Source organism: Salmo salar, chromosome 09, assembly GCF_965601325.2.
Source record: "Salmo salar chromosome 09, fSalSal1, whole genome shotgun sequence".
Taxonomy (NCBI): Eukaryota; Metazoa; Chordata; class Actinopteri; order Salmoniformes; family Salmonidae; genus Salmo; species Salmo salar.
The window spans coordinates 57,101,552-57,122,500 of record NC_138299.1 but is presented as its reverse complement, the minus strand read 5'-3'; the positions used below and the strand labels follow the sequence as shown (position 1 = coordinate 57,122,500).

Below are 20,949 nucleotides of genomic sequence, written 5' to 3'. Positions count from 1 at the left end.
TATATACAGGGGGTACCGGTACAGAGTCAATGTGGAGGCGATATCCAGGGGGTACCGCTACAGAGTAAATGTGGAGGCTATATACAGGGGGTACCGGTACAGAGTCAATGTGGAGGCTATATGCAGGGGGTACCGATACAGAGTCAATGTGGAGGCTATATACAGGGTGTTACGGTACAGATTCAATGTGGAGGCTATATACAGGGTGTTACGGTACAGAGTCAATGTGGAGGCTATATACAGGGGGTACCGGTACTGAGTCAATGTGGAGGCTATATACAGGGTATTACGGTACAGAGTCAATGTGGAGACTATATACAGGGTGTTACGGTACAGAGTCAATGTGGAGGCTATATACAGGGGGTACCGGTACAGAGTCAATTTGGAGGCTATATACAGGGGGTACCGGTACAGAGTCAATGTGGAGGCTATATACAGGGGGTACCGGTACAGAGTCAATGTGGAGGCTATATGCAGGGGGTACCGATACAGAGTCAATGTGGAGGCTATATACAGGGTGTTACGGTACAGAGTCAATGTGGAGGCTATATACAGGGGGTACCGGTACAGAGTCAAGGTGGAGGCTATATACAGGGGTTACCGGTACAGAGTCAATGTGGAGGCTATATACAGGGGGTACCGGTACAGAGTCAATGTGGAGGCTATATACAGGGGGTACAGGTACAGAGTCAATGTGGAGGTTATATACAGGGGGTACTGGTACAGATTCAATGTGGAGGCTATATACAGGGGGTACCGGTACAGAGTCAATGTGGAGGCTATATACAGGGGGTACCGGTACAGAGTCAATTTGGAGGCTATATACAGGGAGTACCGGTACAGAGTCAATGTGGAGGCCAAATACAGGGGGTACCGGTTCAGAGTCAATGTGGAGGCTATATACAGGGGGTACCGGTTCAGAGTCAATGTGGAGGCTATATACAGGGGGTACCGGTACAGAGTCAATGTGGAGGCTATAAACAGGGGGTACCAGTACAGAGTCAATGAGGAGGCTATATACAGGGGGGTACCGGTACAGAGTCAGTGTGGAGGCTATATACAGGGGGGTACCGGTACAGAGTCAATGTGGAGGCTATATACAGGGGGTACTGGTACAGAGTCAATGAGGAGGCTATTTACAGGGGGTACCGGTACAGAGTCAATGTGCGGGGGCACCGGTGTCGAGGTAATTGAGGTAATATGTACATGTGGGTAGCGTTAAAGTGACTACGCATAGATAATAAACAGAGAGTAGCTGCAGCGTAGAAGAGGGGGTGGGGGGCAATGCAAATTGTCTGGGTAGCCATTTGATTAGCTGTTCAGGAGTCTTATGGCTTGGGGGGTAGAAGCTGTTTAGAAGCCTCTTGGACCTAGACTTGGCGCACCGGTACCGCTTGCCGTGCGGTAGCAGAGAAAACAGTCTATGAATAGGGTGGCTGGATTCTTTCACAATTTTTAGGGCCTTCCTCCGACATCGCCTGGTGTAGAGGTCCTGGATGGCAGGAAGCTTGGCCCCAGTGATGTACTGGGCCGTTCGCACTACCCTCTGTAGTGCCTTACGGTCAGAGGCTGAGCAGTTGCCATTTCACGTGGTGATGCAACCAGTCAGGATGCTCTCGATGGTGCAGCTGTAAAATATTTTGAGGATCTGAGGACCCATGCCAAATCTTGCCAAATCTTTATTGGTATGGGAAACATATGTTAACATTGCCAAAGCAATTGAAATAGATAATAAACAAAAGTGAAATTAACAATAAATATTTACAGTAAACATTACACTCACAGAAGTTCCAAAAGAATAAAGACATTTCAAATGTAATTTTATTTTTATATACAGTGTTGTAACGATGTGCAAATAGTTCTGCTCTGTATGCATTATTTGGTGTTTTATGTTGTACACAGAGGATATTTTTACAGAATTCTGCATGCAGTCTCAATTGGGTTTTGTGAATTCTTGGTTGGTGAGCGGACCCCAGACCTCACAACCATAAAGGGCAATGGGTTCTATAACTGATTCATGTATTTTTTTGCCAAATCCTAATTGGTATGTCAAATTTTATGTTCCTTTTGATGGTATAGACAAGGCAAGAAGGGCCTTCTATCAGATCGTTCGCAGCTTTGTGGAAGTTACCTGTAGTGATGTTTAGGCCAAGGTATGTATAGTTGTTTTGTGCTCTAGGGCAACGGTGTCTAGATGGAATTTGTATTTGTGGTCCTGGCATCTGGACCTTTTTTGGAACCCCATTATTTTTGTCTTACTGAGATTTACTGTCAGGGCCCATGTCTGACAGAATCTGTGCAGAAGATCTAGGTGCTGCTGTAGGCCCTCCTTGGTTGGTGACAGAAGCACCAGATCATCAGCAAACAGTAGACATTTGACTTCAGATTCTAGTAGGGTGAGGCCTGGTGCTGCAGACTGTTCTAGTGCTCGTACCAATTTGTTATATATATGTTGAAGAGGGTGGGGCTTGAGCTGCATCCCTGTCTCGCCCCACGGCCCTGTGGAAAGAAATGTTTTGTTTTCCCATTTTTCCCCCATTTTTTTTTCGCACACTTGTTGTTTGTGTTCATGGATTTTATAATGTTGTATATTTTCTCTCTCACTCTCTCTCTTAAGTTTTGTTCTGTGTTCAGTTTCATGTAGTTGACTAGTTCTCTTCTGTATTAGCTAAAAACTGCTCTGGGTTCAGTTTCATAGGGTTTAATGCTCTCTCTCTCTCTCTGTCTCTCTCTCTCTCTCTCTCTCTCTCTCTCTCTCTCTGTCTCTCTCTCTCTCTCTGTCTCTCTCTCCTCTCTCTGTCTCTCTCTCTCTCTGTCTCTCTCTGTCTCTCTCTCTCTGTCTCTGTCTTTCTCTCTGTCTCTCTCCCTCTCTGTCTCTCTCTCTCTCTGTCTCTCTCTCCTCTCTCTCTCTCTCTCTCTTTCTCTCTCTCTCTCTCTCTGTCTCTCTCTCTGTCTCTCTCTCTCTCTCTCTCTCTCTCTCTGTCTCTCTCTTTCTCTCTCTCCTCAGCTGAGAACTGTTCTGGGTACAGGACGTGTGGCCAGTGTATGGAGCAGCCGGGCTGTGGCTGGTGCACAGACCCCAGTAATACTGGGCGTGGCCAGTGCATCGAGGGGTCCTATAGGGGGCCGTTCCAGACTACTGTCCCCGCCCCCTCCACCCTGCCTGGCCCAGCCTCTAGTCTCGCGTCTCAGCCGGCTCTCAACATCAGCATGTGTCCTTACGACACCAAGTACAACTGGAGCTTCATACTCTGTCCAGGTACACACACGTGAACACGCACGCACGCACGCATGCACACACACACATACACACACACACACACACACACACACACACACACACACACACACACACACACACACACACACACACACACACACACACACACAGACACATACAGTGAGGGAAAAAAGTATTTGATCCCCTGCTGATTTTGTACATTTACCCACTGACAAAGAAATTATCAGTCTGTAATTTTAATGGTAGGTTTATTTGAACAGTGAGAGACAGAATAACAACAAAAAATATCCAGAAAAATGCATGTCAAAAATGTTATAAATTGATTTGCATTTTAATGAGGGAAATAAGTATTTGACCCCTCTGCAAAACATGACTTAGTACTTGGTGGCAAAACCCTTGTTGGTAATCACAGAGGTCAGACGTTTCTTGTAGTTTGCCACCAGGTTTGCACACATCTCAGGAGGGATTTTGTCCCACTCCTCTTTGCAGATCTTCTCCAAGTCATTAAGGTTTCGAGGCTGACGTTTGGCAAGTCGAACCTTCAGCTCCCTCCACAGATTTTCTATGGCATTAAGGTCTGGAGACTGGTTAGGCCACTCCAGGACCTTAATGTGCTTCTTCTTGAGCCACTCCTTTGTTGCCTTGGCCGTGTGTTTTGGGTCATTGTCATGCTGGAATACCCATCCACGACCCATTTTCAATGCCCTGGCTGAGGGAAGGATGTTCTCACCCAAGATTTGACGGTACATGGCCCCGTCCATCGTCCCTTTGATGCGGTGAAGTTGTCCTGTCCCCTTAGCATAAAAACACCCCCAAAGCATAATGTTTCCTTCCACCTCCATGTTTGACGGTGGGGATGGTGTTCTTGGGGTCATAGGCATTCCTCCTCCAAACACGGCGAGTTGAGTTGATGCCAAAGAGCTCCATTTTGGTCTCATCTGACCACAACACTTTCACCCAGTTGTCCTCTGAATCATTCAGATGTTCATTGGCAAACTTCAGATGGGCATGTATATGTATTCTTGAGCAGGGGGACCTTGCGGGCGCTGCAGGATTTCAGTCCTTCATGGCGTAGTGTGTTAGCAATTGTTTTCTTGGTGACTATGGTCCCAGCTGCCTTGAGATCATTGACAAGATCCTCCCGTTTAGTTCTGGGCTGATTCCTCACCGTTCTCATGATCATTGCAACTCCATGAGGGGAGATCTTGCATGGAGCCCCAGGCCGAGGGAGATTGACAGTTCTTTTGTGTTTCTTCCATTTGCGAATAATCGCACCAACTGTTGTCACCTTCTCACCAAGCTGCTTGGCGATGGTCTTGTAGCCCATTCCAGCCTTGTGTAGGTCTACAATCTTGTCTCTGACATCCTTGGTGAGCTCTTTGGTCTTGGCCATGGTGGAGAGTTTGGAATCTGATTGATTGATTGCTTCTGTGGAAAGGTGTCTTTTTTACAGGTAACAAGCTACGGTTAGGAGCACTCCCTTTAAGAGTGTGCTCCTAATCTCAGCTCGTTACCTGTATAAAAGACACCTGCGAGCCAGAAATCTTTCTGATTAAGAGGGGGTCAAATACTTATTTCCCTCATTAAAATGTTCAAATTAACCTACCATTAAAATTATAGACTGATCATTTCTTTGTCAGTGGGCAAACGTACAAAATCAGCAGGGGATCAAATACTTTTTTCCCTCACTGTACACACACACACACACACACACACACACACACACACACACACACACGCACACACACGCACACACACACACACACACATTAAAACATATCTCTCTCTCTCTCCGTGTCGCTCTCTCTCTCCGTGTCGCTCTCTCTCTCTCTCTCCGTGTCTCTCTCTCTCTCCGTTTCTCTCTCTCTCTCTCCATGTCGCTCTCTCTCTCTCTCCGTGTCTCTCTCTCTCCGTGCCTCTCCATCTCTCTCTCCGTGTCTCTCTCTCCATCTCTCTCTCTCCGTGTCTCTCCATCTCTCTCTCTCTCTCTCTCTCTCTCTCTCTCTCTCTCTCTCTCTCTCTCGCCGTGTCTCTCCATCTCTCCCGGTGTCTCTCCATCTCTCTCTCCGTGTCTCTCTCTCTCTCTCCGTGTCTCTCCATCTCTCTCTCACTCCGTGTCTCTCCATCTCTCTCTCTCTCCGTGTCTCTCCATCTCTCTCTCTCTGTCTCTCTCTCTCTCTCTCTCTCTCTGTGTCTCTCTCTCTCTCTCCGTGTCTCTCCATCTCTCTCTCTCCAGCGTGCCAGTGTAACGGCCACAGTCAGTGTGTTAACCACAGTGTATGTGAGAAGTGTGAGGACCTGACAACAGGACGCCACTGTGAGAGCTGCATCTCTGGTTACTATGGAGACCCCACCAACGGGGGCAGCTGCCAACGTGAGTCACTGGGGGGGGGGGGGTGAGTTCAGGGTAGTGAGGGGGCACCTCACTGGGACTACATGGGGTAAAAGAAAAGCATTATATTCCAGTTTAGAGTCATATAAATAATGTGATTGTGTACCTTTGCCAGTGTAACTGTTCTGTAATGACCTATGATTGTTATATTAATGTGTTAATGTTGTGTTACAGGGTCAGTTGTTATGTTAATGTGATAATGTTGTTATGTTAATGTGATATTGATATATCAATGTGATAATGTTGTTATTCTAATGTGATAATGTGATATTAATGTGATAATGTTGTTATACTAATGTGATAATGTTGTTATTCTAATGTGATATTGATATATTAATGTGATAATGTTATATTAAAGTGATAATGTTGTTATACTAATGTGCTAATGTTGTTATATTAATGTGATAATGTTGTTATACTAATGTGATAATGTTGTTATATTAATGTGATAATGGTGTTATATTAACGTGATAATGTTATATTAAAGTGATAATGTTGTTATACTAATGTGATAATGTTGTTATACTAATGTGATAATGTTGTTATATTAATGTGATAATATTATATTAAAGTGATAATGTTATTATACTAATGTGATTATGTTGTTATATTAATGTGATAATGTTGTTATAGTAATGTGATAATGTTATATTAAAATGATAATGTTGTTATATTAAAGTGATAATGCTGTTATACTAATGTGATAATGTTGTTATATTAATGTGATAATGGTGTTATAGTAATGTGATAATGTTATATTAAAGTGATGATGTTGTTATATTAATGGGATAATGTTGTTATATTAATGTGATAAGGGTGTTATAGTAATGTGATAATGTTATATTAATGTGATACTGTTTCATCACACCGTGTCAGTTGTTATACGAATGTGATAATGTTGATATATTAATGTAATAATGCTGTTATGCTAATGTGATAATGTTGTTATATTAAAGTGATAATGTTGTTATACTAATGTGATAATGATGTTATACCAATGTGATAATGATGTTATATTAATGTGATAATGTTGATATGTTAATGTGATAATGTTGTATTACACTGTCAGTTGTTATATCAATGTGATAATGTTATATTAATGTGATGTTGTTATACTAATGTGATCATGTTGATATATATTAATTTGATGATGTTGATTTATCAATGTGATAATCAAATCAAATCAAATGTATTTACAAAGCCCTTCTTACATCAGCTGATATCTCAATGTGCTGTACAGAAACCCAGCCTAAAACCCCAAACAACAAGCAATGCAGGTGTAGAAGCACGGTGGCTAGGAAAAACTCCCTACAAAGGCCAGAACCTAGGAAGAAACCTAGAGAGGAACCAGGCTATGAGGGGTGGCCAGTCCTCTTCTGGCTGTGCAGGGTGGAGATCATAACAGAACATGGCCAAGATGTTAAAATCTTCATAAATGACCAGCATGGTCAAATAATAATAATCATTGTAGTTGTCGAGGGTGCAACAAGTCAGTAACACAAGAGTAAGTGTCAGTTGGCTTTTTCATAGCCGATCTTTGAGAGTATCTCTACCGCTCCTGCTGTCTCTAGAGAGTTGAAAACAGCAGGTCTGGGACAGGTAGCACATCCGGTGAATAGGTCAGGATTCCAGCAGGTCTGGGACAACAGGTCTGGAACAGGTAGCACGTCCGGTGAACAGGTCAGGGTTCCATAGCCGCAGGCAGAACAGTTCGAACTGGAGCAGCAGCACGGCCAGGTGAACTGGGGACAGCAAGGAGTCATCAAGCCAGGTAGTCCTGAGGCATGGTCCTAGGGCTCAGGTCCTCCGAGAGAGAGAAAGAAAGAAAGAGAGAAAGAGATAATTAGAGAGAGCATACTTAAATTTACACAGGACACCGGAAAAGACAAGAGAAATACTCCAGATATAACAGACTGACCCTAGCCCCCCGACACATAAACTACTGCAGCATAAATACTGGAGGCTGAGACAGGAGGGTTCAGGAGACACTGTTGTTGTTTTGCAGCGTGTCAGTTGTTATACTAATGTAATAATGTTGTTATGTTAATGTGATAATGTTGTTATACTAATGTGATAATGTTGATATGTCAATGCGATAATGTCATATCACACCGTGTCAGTTGTTATACGAATGTGATAATGTTATATTAATGTGACAATGTTGTTATACTAATGTGATCATGTTGATTGATTAATGTGATAATGATATTATATTATATTAATTTGATAATGTGGTTATATTAATGGGATAATGGTGTTATATTAATATGATAATGTTGCTATAATACTGTGATAATGTTGTTATATTAATGTGGTGATGTATTACAGTTTGCCAGTTATACCGATGCGATAATATTGCTATATCAATGAAATAATGATGTTATTTTAATGTGATAATGTAATATTCATGTGATAATGTTATATTCAATTGATAATGTTGTATTGTGTGTCAGCTGTTATACTAATGTGATAATGTCAATATATTAATGTGATAATGTTGTTATGGTGATTTGATAATGGTGTTATATTAATGTGATACTGTTATACCAATGTGATAATGTTATATTAATGTGATAATGTTGATATGTTATTGTGATAGTGTCGATATGGTAATGTGATAATGTTGTATTACAGCGTGTCAGTTGTAATACCAATGTAATAATGTTGTTATATGTATCTGATAATGTTGTTTCAATGGGGTAATGTTATATTAATGTGATAATGTTGGTATACCAATGTGATAATGTTATATTAATGTGATAATGTTGTTATAATAATGTGATAATGCTGCTTTGTTATACTCACAGACACTATTCAAACCGTTTTAGAAACTTCAGAGTGTTTTCTATCCAAATCTACTAATAATATACATATTCTAGTTTCTGGGCCAGAGTAGTAACCTGTTTAAATTGGGTACGTTTTTCATCCGGCCATGAAAATACTGCTCCCTAGCCCTAATTAATGTGATAATGTTGTATTACACCGTGTCAGCTATTATACTCATGTGATAATGTTGATATGTTGTATTACATCGTGTCAGTTGTTATACTAATGTGATAATGTTGATATATTAATGTGATAATGCTGTTATGTTAATGTTGATATATTCATGTGATAATGTTGATATATTAATTTGATAATGTTGATATATTAATGTGATAATGTTGTATTACAGCGTGTAAGTGTAACGGCCATGCCAGTGTGTGTAACCCTAATAACGGGAAGTGTTTCTGCACCACCAAGGGCATCAAAGGAGACCGCTGTCACCTGTAAGTACACTACAGTACACTGCATAGTTAATACATACATATTACATACTTGTTCTACAATTCAGACTGCTGTCATCTGTAACCGGGCTCCACTCCACGCTGAACTTTTTTACAAGGAGCATGTTTGGGCCTAAGTTGAAAAATGTACGCTCACAAGAGGAAATTTAGGAGCACCATGAAAAATATGAGGTAATAAAGCTAGAATTATACATTTTTCTTGCCTCACTGGTGCTCATAAATATATTCCAGGTTGAACATCCAAATATTTAGGTACACGTGCAAGTAAAATGGTTGTACTGTAGAGCCCTGCATGGTAGCCCTGTGTAAGTAGATGTGCTGTTCATCTTGTTGATTGGGACGTTAAAGCCCGTCTCTCACCTCCATTATAGATGTACTGTTCATCTTGTCTCTAACCTCCGTTTCTTTCTCTTTTCTCTCACTTCATCCTCTCTTTTCTCTCAGGTGTGAGGTGGAGAACCGTTACCAAGGCAACCCTCTGAAAGGAACGTGTTACTGTAAGTGGAACATCCCGCTGAGGCTGAGTCCTTCAGAGTAGAACATCACACTGAGGCTGAGTCCTTCAGAGTAGAACATCACACTGAGGCTGAGTCCTTCAGAGTAGAACATCACACTGAGGCTGAGTTCTTCAGAGTAGAACACCACGCTGAGGCTGAGTCCTTCAGAGTAGAACATCACACTGAGTCCTTCAGAGTAGAACATCACGCTGAGGCTGAGTCCTTCAGAGTAGAACATCCCGCTGAGGATGAGTCCTTCAGAGTAGAACATCACGCTGAGGCTGAGTCCTTAAGAGTAGAACATCCCGCTGAGGCTGAGTCCTTCAGAGTAGAACATCCCGCTGAGGCTGAGTCCTTCAGAGTAGAACATCACGCTGAGGCTGAGTCCTTCAGAGTAGAACATCACACTGAGGCTGAGTCCTTCAGAGTAGAACACCACACTGAGGCTGAGTCCTACTGAGCAGAACATCGCTCTGAGGCTGAGTCCTTCAGAGTAGAACACCATGCTGAGGCTGAGTCCTTCAGAGTAGAACACCACTCTGAGGCTGAGTCCTACAGAGTAGAACACCACACTGAGGCTGAGTCCTTCAGAGTAGAACATCACACTGAGTCCTTCAGAGTAGAACATCACGCTGAGGCTGAGTCCTTCAGAGTAGAACATCCTGCTGAGGCTTAGTCCTTCAGAGTAGAACATCACGCTGAGGCTGAGTCCTTCAGCGTAGAACATCACACTGAGGCTGAGTCCTTCAGAGTAGAACATCACACTGAGGCTGAGTTCTTCAGAGTAGAACATCACACTGAGGCTGAGTTCTTCAGAGTAGAACACCACTGTGAGGCTGAGTCCTACAGAGCAAAACATCACACTGAGGCTGAGTGCTTCAGAGTAGAACATCACGCTGAGGCTGAGTCCTTCAGAGTAGAACATCACACTGAGGCTGAGTCCTTCAGAGTAGAACATCCCGCTAAGACTGAGTCCTTCAGAGTAGAACATCACGCTGAGGCTGAGTCCTTCAGAGTAGAACATCACGCTGAGGCTGAGTCCTTCAGAGTAGAACATCACACTGAGTCCTTCAGAGTAGAACATCACGCTGAGGCTGAGTCCTTCAGAGTAGAACATCCTGCTGAGGCTTAGTCCTTCGGAGTAGAACATCACGCTGATGCTGAGTCCTTCAGCGTAGAACATCCCGCTGAGACTGAGTCCTTCAGAGTAGAACACCACTCTGAGGGTGAGTCCTACAGAGCAAAACATCACACTGAGGCTGAGTCCTTCAGAGTAGAACATCTCACTGAGGCTGAGTCCTTCAGAGTAGAACATCACGCTGAGGCTGAGTCCTTCAGAGTAGAACATCACGCTGAGGCTGAGTCCTTCAGAGTAGAACATCCTGCTGAGGCTTAGTCCTTCAGAGTAGAACATCACGCTGAGGCTGAGTCCTTCAGCGTAGAACATCCCACTGAGACTGAGTCCTTCAGAGTAGAATACCACTCTGAGGCTGAGTCCTTCAGAGTAGAACATCACACTGAGTCCTTCAGAGTAGAACATCACGCCGAGGCTGAGTCCTTCAGAGTAGAACATCACGCTGAGGCTGATTCCTTCAGAGTAGAACATCACGCTGAGGCTGAGTTCTTCAGAGTAGAACACCACGCTGAGGCTGAGTCCTACAGAGTAGAACATCCCGCTGAGGCTGAGTCCTTCAGAGTAGAACATCACGCTGAGTCCTTCAGAGTAGAACACCACGCTGAGGCTGAGTCCTTCAGAGTAGAGCACCACGCTGAGGCTGAGTCCTTCAGAGTAGAACATCACACTGAGGCTGAGTCCTTCAGAGTAGAACATCACACTGAGTCCTTCAGAGTAGAACATCACGCTGAGGCTGAGTCCTTCAGAGTAGAACATCCCGCTGAGGCTGAGTCCTTCAGAGTAGAACATCATGCTGAGGCTGAGTCCTTCAGAGTAGAACATCACACTTAGGCTGAGTCCTTCAGAGTAGAACACCACACTGAGGCTGAGTCCTACCGAGCAGAACATCGCTCTGAGGCTGAGTCCTTCAGAGTAGAACACCATGCTGAGGCTGAGTCCTTCAGAGTAGAACACCACGCTGAGGCTGAGTCCTTCAGAGTAGAACATCACACTGAGTCCTTCAGAGTAGAACATCACGCTGAGGCTGAGTCCTTCAGAGTAGAACATCCTGCTGAGGCTTAGTCCTTCAGAGTAGAACATCACGCTGAGGCTGAGTCCTTCAGCGTAGAACATCCCGCTGAGACTGAGTCCTTCAGAGTAGAACACCACTGTGAGGCTGAGTCCTACAGAGCAAAACATCACACTGAGGCTGAGTGCTTCAGAGTAGAACATCACGCTGAGGCTGAGTCCTTCAGAGTAGAACATCACACTGAGGCTGAGTCCTTCAGAGTAGAACATCCCGCTAAGGCTGAGTCCTTCAGAGTAGAACATCACGCTGAGGCTGAGTCCTTCAGAGTAGAACATTACGCTGAGGCTGAGTCCTTCAGAGTAGAACATCACACTGAGTCCTTCAGAGTAGAACATCATGCTGAGGCTGAGTCCTTCAGAGTAGAACATCCTGCTGAGGCTTAGTCCTTCAGAGTAGAACATCACGCTGATGCTGAGTCCTTCAGCGTAGAACATCCCGCTGAGACTGAGTCCTTCAGAGTATAACACCACTCTGAGGGTGAGTCCTACAGAGCAAAACATCACACTGAGGCTGAGTCCTTCAGAGTAGAACATCTCACTGAGGCTGAGTCCTTCAGAGTAGAACATCACGCTGAGGCTGAGTCCTTCAGAGTAGAACATCACGCTGAGGCTGAGTCCTTCAGAGTAGAACATCCTGCTGAGGCTTAGTCCTTCAGAGTAGAACATCACGCTGAGGCTGAGTCCTTCAGCGTAGAACATCCCACTGAGACTGAGTCCTTCAGAGTAGAATACCACTCTGAGGCTGAGTCCTTCAGAGTAGAACATCACACTGAGTCCTTCAGAGTAGAACATCACGCCGAGGCTGAGTCCTTCAGAGTAGAACATCACGCTGAGGCTGAGTCCTTCAGAGTAGAACATCACGCTGAGGCTGAGTTCTTCAGAGTAGAACACCACGCTGAGGCTGAGTCCTACAGAGTAGAACATCCCGCTGAGGCTGAGTCCTTCAGAGTAGAACATCACGCTGAGTCCTTCAGAGTAGAACACCACGCTGAGGCTGAGTCCTTCAGAGTAGAGCACCACGCTGAGGCTGAGTCCTTCAGAGTAGAACATCACACTGAGGCTGAGTCCTTCAGAGTAGAACATCACACTGAGTCCTTCAGAGTAGAACATCACGCTGAGGCTGAGTCCTTCAGAGTAGAACATCCCGCTAAGGCTGAGTCCTTCAGAGTAGAACATCACGCTGAGGCTGAGTCCTTCAGAGTAGAACATCACGCTGAGGCTGAGTCCTTCAGAGTAGAACATCCCACGCTGAGGCTGAGTCCTTCAGAGTAGAACACCACGCTGAGGCTGAGTCCTTCAGAGTAGAACATCACACTGAGTCCTTCAGAGTAGAACATCACGCTGAGGCTGAGTCCTTCAGAGTAGAACATCCCACTGAGGCTGAGTCCTTCAGAGTAGAACATCACGCTGAGGCTGAGTCCTTCAGAGTAGAACATCCCTCTGAGGCTGAGTCCTTCAGAGTAGAACATCACGCTGAGGCTGAGTTCTTCAGAGTAGAACACCACACTGAGAATGAGTCCTACAGAGTAGAACATCCCGCTGAGGCTGAGTCCTTCAGAGTAGAACATCACGCTGAGTCCTTCAGAGTAGAACACCACGCTGAGGCTGAGTCCTTCAGAGTAGAGCACCACGCTGAGGCTGAGTCCTTCAGAGTAGAACATCACACTGACGCTGAGTCCTTCAGAGTAGAACATCACACTGAGTCCTTCAGAGTAGAACATCACGCTGAGGCTGAGTCCTACAGAGTAGAACATCACGCTGAGGCTGAGTCCTTCGGAGTAGAACATCACGCTGAGGCTGAGTCCTTCAGAGTAGAACATCACGCTGAGGCTGAGTCCTTCAGAGTAGAACATCCCGCTGAGGCTGAGTCCTTCAGAGTAGAACATCACACTGAGTCCTTCAGAGTAGAACATCCCACGCTGAGGCTGAGTCCTTCAGAGTAGAACACCACGCTGAGGCTGAGTCCTTCAGAGTAGAACATCACACTGAGTCCTTCAGAGTAGAACATCACGCTGAGGCTGAGTCCTTCAGAGTAGAACATCCCGCTGAGGCTGAGTCCTTCAGAGTAGAACATCCCGCTGAGGCTGAGTCCTTCAGAGTAGAACATCACGCTGAGGCTGAGTCCTTCAGAGTAGAACATCACGCTGAGGCTGAGTCCTTCAGAGTAGAACATCCTGCTGAGGCTTAGTCCTTCAGAGTAGAACATCACGCTGAGGCTGAGTCCTTCAGCGTAGAACATCCCACTGAGACTGAGTCCTTCAGAGTAGAATACCACTCTGAGGCTGAGTCCTTCAGAGTAGAACATCACACTGAGTCCTTCAGAGTAGAACATCACGCCGAGGCTGAGTCCTTCAGAGTAGAACATCACGCTGAGGCTGATTCCTTCAGAGTAGAACATCACGCTGAGGCTGAGTTCTTCAGAGTAGAACACCACGCTGAGGCTGAGTCCTACAGAGTAGAACATCCCGCTGAGGCTGAGTCCTTCAGAGTAGAACATCACGCTGAGTCCTTCAGAGTAGAACACCACGCTGAGGCTGAGTCCTTCAGAGTAGAGCACCACGCTGAGGCTGAGTCCTTCAGAGTAGAACATCACACTGAGGCTGAGTCCTTCAGAGTAGAACATCACACTGAGTCCTTCAGAGTAGAACATCACGCTGAGGCTGAGTCCTTCAGAGTAGAACATCCCGCTGAGGCTGAGTCCTTCAGAGTAGAACATCATGCTGAGGCTGAGTCCTTCAGAGTAGAACATCACACTTAGGCTGAGTCCTTCAGAGTAGAACACCACACTGAGGCTGAGTCCTACCGAGCAGAACATCGCTCTGAGGCTGAGTCCTTCAGAGTAGAACACCATGCTGAGGCTGAGTCCTTCAGAGTAGAACACCACGCTGAGGCTGAGTCCTTCAGAGTAGAACATCACACTGAGTCCTTCAGAGTAGAACATCACGCTGAGGCTGAGTCCTTCAGAGTAGAACATCCTGCTGAGGCTTAGTCCTTCAGAGTAGAACATCACGCTGAGGCTGAGTCCTTCAGCGTAGAACATCCCGCTGAGACTGAGTCCTTCAGAGTAGAACACCACTGTGAGGCTGAGTCCTACAGAGCAAAACATCACACTGAGGCTGAGTGCTTCAGAGTAGAACATCACGCTGAGGCTGAGTCCTTCAGAGTAGAACATCACACTGAGGCTGAGTCCTTCAGAGTAGAACATCCCGCTAAGGCTGAGTCCTTCAGAGTAGAACATCACGCTGAGGCTGAGTCCTTCAGAGTAGAACATTACGCTGAGGCTGAGTCCTTCAGAGTAGAACATCACACTGAGTCCTTCAGAGTAGAACATCATGCTGAGGCTGAGTCCTTCAGAGTAGAACATCCTGCTGAGGCTTAGTCCTTCAGAGTAGAACATCACGCTGATGCTGAGTCCTTCAGCGTAGAACATCCCGCTGAGACTGAGTCCTTCAGAGTATAACACCACTCTGAGGGTGAGTCCTACAGAGCAAAACATCACACTGAGGCTGAGTCCTTCAGAGTAGAACATCTCACTGAGGCTGAGTCCTTCAGAGTAGAACATCACGCTGAGGCTGAGTCCTTCAGAGTAGAACATCACGCTGAGGCTGAGTCCTTCAGAGTAGAACATCCTGCTGAGGCTTAGTCCTTCAGAGTAGAACATCACGCTGAGGCTGAGTCCTTCAGCGTAGAACATCCCACTGAGACTGAGTCCTTCAGAGTAGAATACCACTCTGAGGCTGAGTCCTTCAGAGTAGAACATCACACTGAGTCCTTCAGAGTAGAACATCACGCCGAGGCTGAGTCCTTCAGAGTAGAACATCACGCTGAGGCTGAGTCCTTCAGAGTAGAACATCACGCTGAGGCTGAGTTCTTCAGAGTAGAACACCACGCTGAGGCTGAGTCCTACAGAGTAGAACATCCCGCTGAGGCTGAGTCCTTCAGAGTAGAACATCACGCTGAGTCCTTCAGAGTAGAACACCACGCTGAGGCTGAGTCCTTCAGAGTAGAGCACCACGCTGAGGCTGAGTCCTTCAGAGTAGAACATCACACTGAGGCTGAGTCCTTCAGAGTAGAACATCACACTGAGTCCTTCAGAGTAGAACATCACGCTGAGGCTGAGTCCTTCAGAGTAGAACATCCCGCTAAGGCTGAGTCCTTCAGAGTAGAACATCACGCTGAGGCTGAGTCCTTCAGAGTAGAACATCACGCTGAGGCTGAGTCCTTCAGAGTAGAACATCCCACGCTGAGGCTGAGTCCTTCAGAGTAGAACACCACGCTGAGGCTGAGTCCTTCAGAGTAGAACATCACACTGAGTCCTTCAGAGTAGAACATCACGCTGAGGCTGAGTCCTTCAGAGTAGAACATCCCACTGAGGCTGAGTCCTTCAGAGTAGAACATCACGCTGAGGCTGAGTCCTTCAGAGTAGAACATCCCTCTGAGGCTGAGTCCTTCAGAGTAGAACATCACGCTGAGGCTGAGTTCTTCAGAGTAGAACACCACACTGAGAATGAGTCCTACAGAGTAGAACATCCCGCTGAGGCTGAGTCCTTCAGAGTAGAACATCACGCTGAGTCCTTCAGAGTAGAACATCCCGCTGAGGCTGAGTCCTTCAGAGTAGAACATCACGCTGAGGCTGAGTCCTTCAGAGTAGAACATCACACTGAGGCTGAGTCCTTCAGAGTAGAACACCACACTGAGGCTGAGTCCTACTGAGCAGAACATCGCTCTGAGGCTGAGTCCTTCAGAGTAGAACACCATGCTGAGGCTGAGTCCTTCAGAGTAGAACACCACTCTGAGGCTGAGTCCTACAGAGTAGAACACCACACTGAGGCTGAGTCCTTCAGAGTAGAACATCACACTGAGTCCTTCAGAGTAGAACATCACGCTGAGGCTGAGTCCTTCAGAGTAGAACATCCTGCTGAGGCTTAGTCCTTCAGAGTAGAACATCACGCTGAGGCTGAGTCCTTCAGCGTAGAACATCACACTGAGGCTGAGTCCTTCAGAGTAGAACATCACACTGAGGCTGAGTTCTTCAGAGTAGAACATCACACTGAGGCTGAGTTCTTCAGAGTAGAACACCACTGTGAGGCTGAGTCCTACAGAGCAAAACATCACACTGAGGCTGAGTGCTTCAGAGTAGAACATCACGCTGAGGCTGAGTCCTTCAGAGTAGAACATCACACTGAGGCTGAGTCCTTCAGAGTAGAACATCCCGCTAAGACTGAGTCCTTCAGAGTAGAACATCACGCTGAGGCTGAGTCCTTCAGAGTAGAACATCACGCTGAGGCTGAGTCCTTCAGAGTAGAACATCACACTGAGTCCTTCAGAGTAGAACATCACGCTGAGGCTGAGTCCTTCAGAGTAGAACATCCTGCTGAGGCTTAGTCCTTCGGAGTAGAACATCACGCTGATGCTGAGTCCTTCAGCGTAGAACATCCCGCTGAGACTGAGTCCTTCAGAGTAGAACACCACTCTGAGGGTGAGTCCTACAGAGCAAAACATCACACTGAGGCTGAGTCCTTCAGAGTAGAACATCTCACTGAGGCTGAGTCCTTCAGAGTAGAACATCACGCTGAGGCTGAGTCCTTCAGAGTAGAACATCACGCTGAGGCTGAGTCCTTCAGAGTAGAACATCCTGCTGAGGCTTAGTCCTTCAGAGTAGAACATCACGCTGAGGCTGAGTCCTTCAGCGTAGAACATCCCACTGAGACTGAGTCCTTCAGAGTAGAATACCACTCTGAGGCTGAGTCCTTCAGAGTAGAACATCACACTGAGTCCTTCAGAGTAGAACATCACGCCGAGGCTGAGTCCTTCAGAGTAGAACATCACGCTGAGGCTGATTCCTTCAGAGTAGAACATCACGCTGAGGCTGAGTTCTTCAGAGTAGAACACCACGCTGAGGCTGAGTCCTACAGAGTAGAACATCCCGCTGAGGCTGAGTCCTTCAGAGTAGAACATCACGCTGAGTCCTTCAGAGTAGAACACCACGCTGAGGCTGAGTCCTTCAGAGTAGAGCACCACGCTGAGGCTGAGTCCTTCAGAGTAGAACATCACACTGAGGCTGAGTCCTTCAGAGTAGAACATCACACTGAGTCCTTCAGAGTAGAACATCACGCTGAGGCTGAGTCCTTCAGAGTAGAACATCCCGCTGAGGCTGAGTCCTTCAGAGTAGAACATCATGCTGAGGCTGAGTCCTTCAGAGTAGAACATCACACTTAGGCTGAGTCCTTCAGAGTAGAACACCACACTGAGGCTGAGTCCTACCGAGCAGAACATCGCTCTGAGGCTGAGTCCTTCAGAGTAGAACACCATGCTGAGGCTGAGTCCTTCAGAGTAGAACACCACGCTGAGGCTGAGTCCTTCAGAGTAGAACATCACACTGAGTCCTTCAGAGTAGAACATCACGCTGAGGCTGAGTCCTTCAGAGTAGAACATCCTGCTGAGGCTTAGTCCTTCAGAGTAGAACATCACGCTGAGGCTGAGTCCTTCAGCGTAGAACATCCCGCTGAGACTGAGTCCTTCAGAGTAGAACACCACTGTGAGGCTGAGTCCTACAGAGCAAAACATCACACTGAGGCTGAGTGCTTCAGAGTAGAACATCACGCTGAGGCTGAGTCCTTCAGAGTAGAACATCACACTGAGGCTGAGTCCTTCAGAGTAGAACATCCCGCTAAGGCTGAGTCCTTCAGAGTAGAACATCACGCTGAGGCTGAGTCCTTCAGAGTAGAACATTACGCTGAGGCTGAGTCCTTCAGAGTAGAACATCACACTGAGTCCTTCAGAGTAGAACATCATGCTGAGGCTGAGTCCTTCAGAGTAGAACATCCTGCTGAGGCTTAGTCCTTCAGAGTAGAACATCACGCTGATGCTGAGTCCTTCAGCGTAGAACATCCCGCTGAGACTGAGTCCTTCAGAGTATAACACCACTCTGAGGGTGAGTCCTACAGAGCAAAACATCACACTGAGGCTGAGTCCTTCAGAGTAGAACATCTCACTGAGGCTGAGTCCTTCAGAGTAGAACATCACGCTGAGGCTGAGTCCTTCAGAGTAGAACATCACGCTGAGGCTGAGTCCTTCAGAGTAGAACATCCTGCTGAGGCTTAGTCCTTCAGAGTAGAACATCACGCTGAGGCTGAGTCCTTCAGCGTAGAACATCCCACTGAGACTGAGTCCTTCAGAGTAGAATACCACTCTGAGGCTGAGTCCTTCAGAGTAGAACATCACACTGAGTCCTTCAGAGTAGAACATCACGCCGAGGCTGAGTCCTTCAGAGTAGAACATCACGCTGAGGCTGAGTCCTTCAGAGTAGAACATCACGCTGAGGCTGAGTTCTTCAGAGTAGAACACCACGCTGAGGCTGAGTCCTACAGAGTAGAACATCCCGCTGAGGCTGAGTCCTTCAGAGTAGAACATCACGCTGAGTCCTTCAGAGTAGAACACCACGCTGAGGCTGAGTCCTTCAGAGTAGAGCACCACGCTGAGGCTGAGTCCTTCAGAGTAGAACATCACACTGAGGCTGAGTCCTTCAGAGTAGAACATCACACTGAGTCCTTCAGAGTAGAACATCACGCTGAGGCTGAGTCCTTCAGAGTAGAACATCCCGCTAAGGCTGAGTCCTTCAGAGTAGAACATCACGCTGAGGCTGAGTCCTTCAGAGTAGAACATCACGCTGAGGCTGAGTCCTTCAGAGTAGAACATCCCACGCTGAGGCTGAGTCCTTCAGAGTAGAACACCACGCTGAGGCTGAGTCCTTCAGAGTAGAACATCACACTGAGTCCTTCAGAGTAGAACATCACGCTGAGGCTGAGTCCTTCAGAGTAGAACATCCCACTGAGGCTGAGTCCTTCAGAGTAGAACATCACGCTGAGGCTGAGTCCTTCAGAGTAGAACATCCCTCTGAGGCTGAGTCCTTCAGAGTAGAACATCACGCTGAGGCTGAGTTCTTCAGAGTAGAACACCACACTGAGAATGAGTCCTACAGAGTAGAACATCCCGCTGAGGCTGAGTCCTTCAGAGTAGAACATCACGCTGAGTCCTTCAGAGTAGAACACCACGCTGAGGCTGAGTCCTTCAGAGTAGAGCACCACGCTGAGGCTGAGTCCTTCAGAGTAGAACATCACACTGACGCTGAGTCCTTCAGAGTAGAACATCACACTGAGTCCTTCAGAGTAGAACATCACGCTGAGGCTGAGTCCTACAGAGTAGAACATCACGCTGAGGCTGAGTCCTTCGGAGTAGAACATCACGCTGAGGCTGAGTCCTTCAGAGTAGAACATCACGCTGAGGCTGAGTCCTTCAGAGTAGAACATCCCGCTGAGGCTGAGTCCTTCAGAGTAGAACATCACACTGAGTCCTTCAGAGTAGAACATCCCACGCTGAGGCTGAGTCCTTCAGAGTAGAACACCACGCTGAGGCTGAGTCCTTCAGAGTAGAACATCACACTGAGTCCTTCAGAGTAGAACATCACGCTGAGGCTGAGTCCTTCAGAGTAGAACATCCCGCTGAGGCTGAGTCCTTCAGAGTAGAACATCCCGCTGAGGCTGAGTCCTTCAGAGTAGAACATCACGCTGAGGCTGAGTCCTTCAGAGTAGAACATCACGCTGAGGCTGAGTCCTTCAGAGTAGAACATCCTGCTGAGGCTTAGTCCTTCAGAGTAGAACATCACGCTGAGGCTGAGTCCTTCAGCGTAGAACATCCCACTGAGACTGAGTCCTTCAGAGTAGAATACCACTCTGAGGCTGAGTCCTTCAGAGTAGAACATCACACTGAGTCCTTCAGAGTAGAACATCACGCCGAGGCTGAGTCCTTCAGAGTAGAACATCACGCTGAGGCTGATTCCTTCAGAGTAGAACATCACGCTGAGGCTGAGTTCTTCAGAGTAGAACACCACGCTGAGGCTGAGTCCTACAGAGTAGAACATCCCGCTGAGGCTGAGTCCTTCAGAGTAGAACATCACGCTGAGTCCTTCAGAGTAGAACACCACGCTGAGGCTGAGTCCTTCAGAGTAGAGCACCACGCTGAGGCTGAGTCCTTCAGAGTAGAACATCACACTGAGGCTGAGTCCTTCAGAGTAGAACATCACACTGAGTCCTTCAGAGTAGAACATCACGCTGAGGCTGAGTCCTTCAGAGTAGAACATCCCGCTGAGGCTGAGTCCTTCAGAGTAGAACATCATGCTGAGGCTGAGTCCTTCAGAGTAGAACATCACACTTAGGCTGAGTCCTTCAGAGTAGAACACCACACTGAGGCTGAGTCCTACCGAGCAGAACATCGCTCTGAGGCTGAGTCCTTCAGAGTAGAACACCATGCTGAGGCTGAGTCCTTCAGAG

At 46.7% G+C, this 20,949-nt stretch overlaps 1 protein-coding gene across 5 annotated transcripts in view; it reads left to right on the top strand.

Moving 5' to 3' along the window:
* Window positions 1-20,949, top strand: part of LOC106591480 (attractin) — a 752,137-nt gene that overhangs the window by 324,240 nt on the left and 406,948 nt on the right. For all 5 annotated transcript variants that reach the window (XM_045723805.2, XM_045723804.2, XM_045723802.2 and 2 more), the window contains exons 18-21: window positions 3,008-3,259; window positions 5,478-5,615; window positions 8,809-8,902; window positions 9,365-9,417. In XM_045723805.2, coding sequence (XP_045579761.1) covers window positions 3,008-3,259; window positions 5,478-5,615; window positions 8,809-8,902; window positions 9,365-9,417 — 537 coding nt within the window. The remainder of the gene's footprint in view (window positions 1-3,007; window positions 3,260-5,477; window positions 5,616-8,808; window positions 8,903-9,364; window positions 9,418-20,949) is intronic.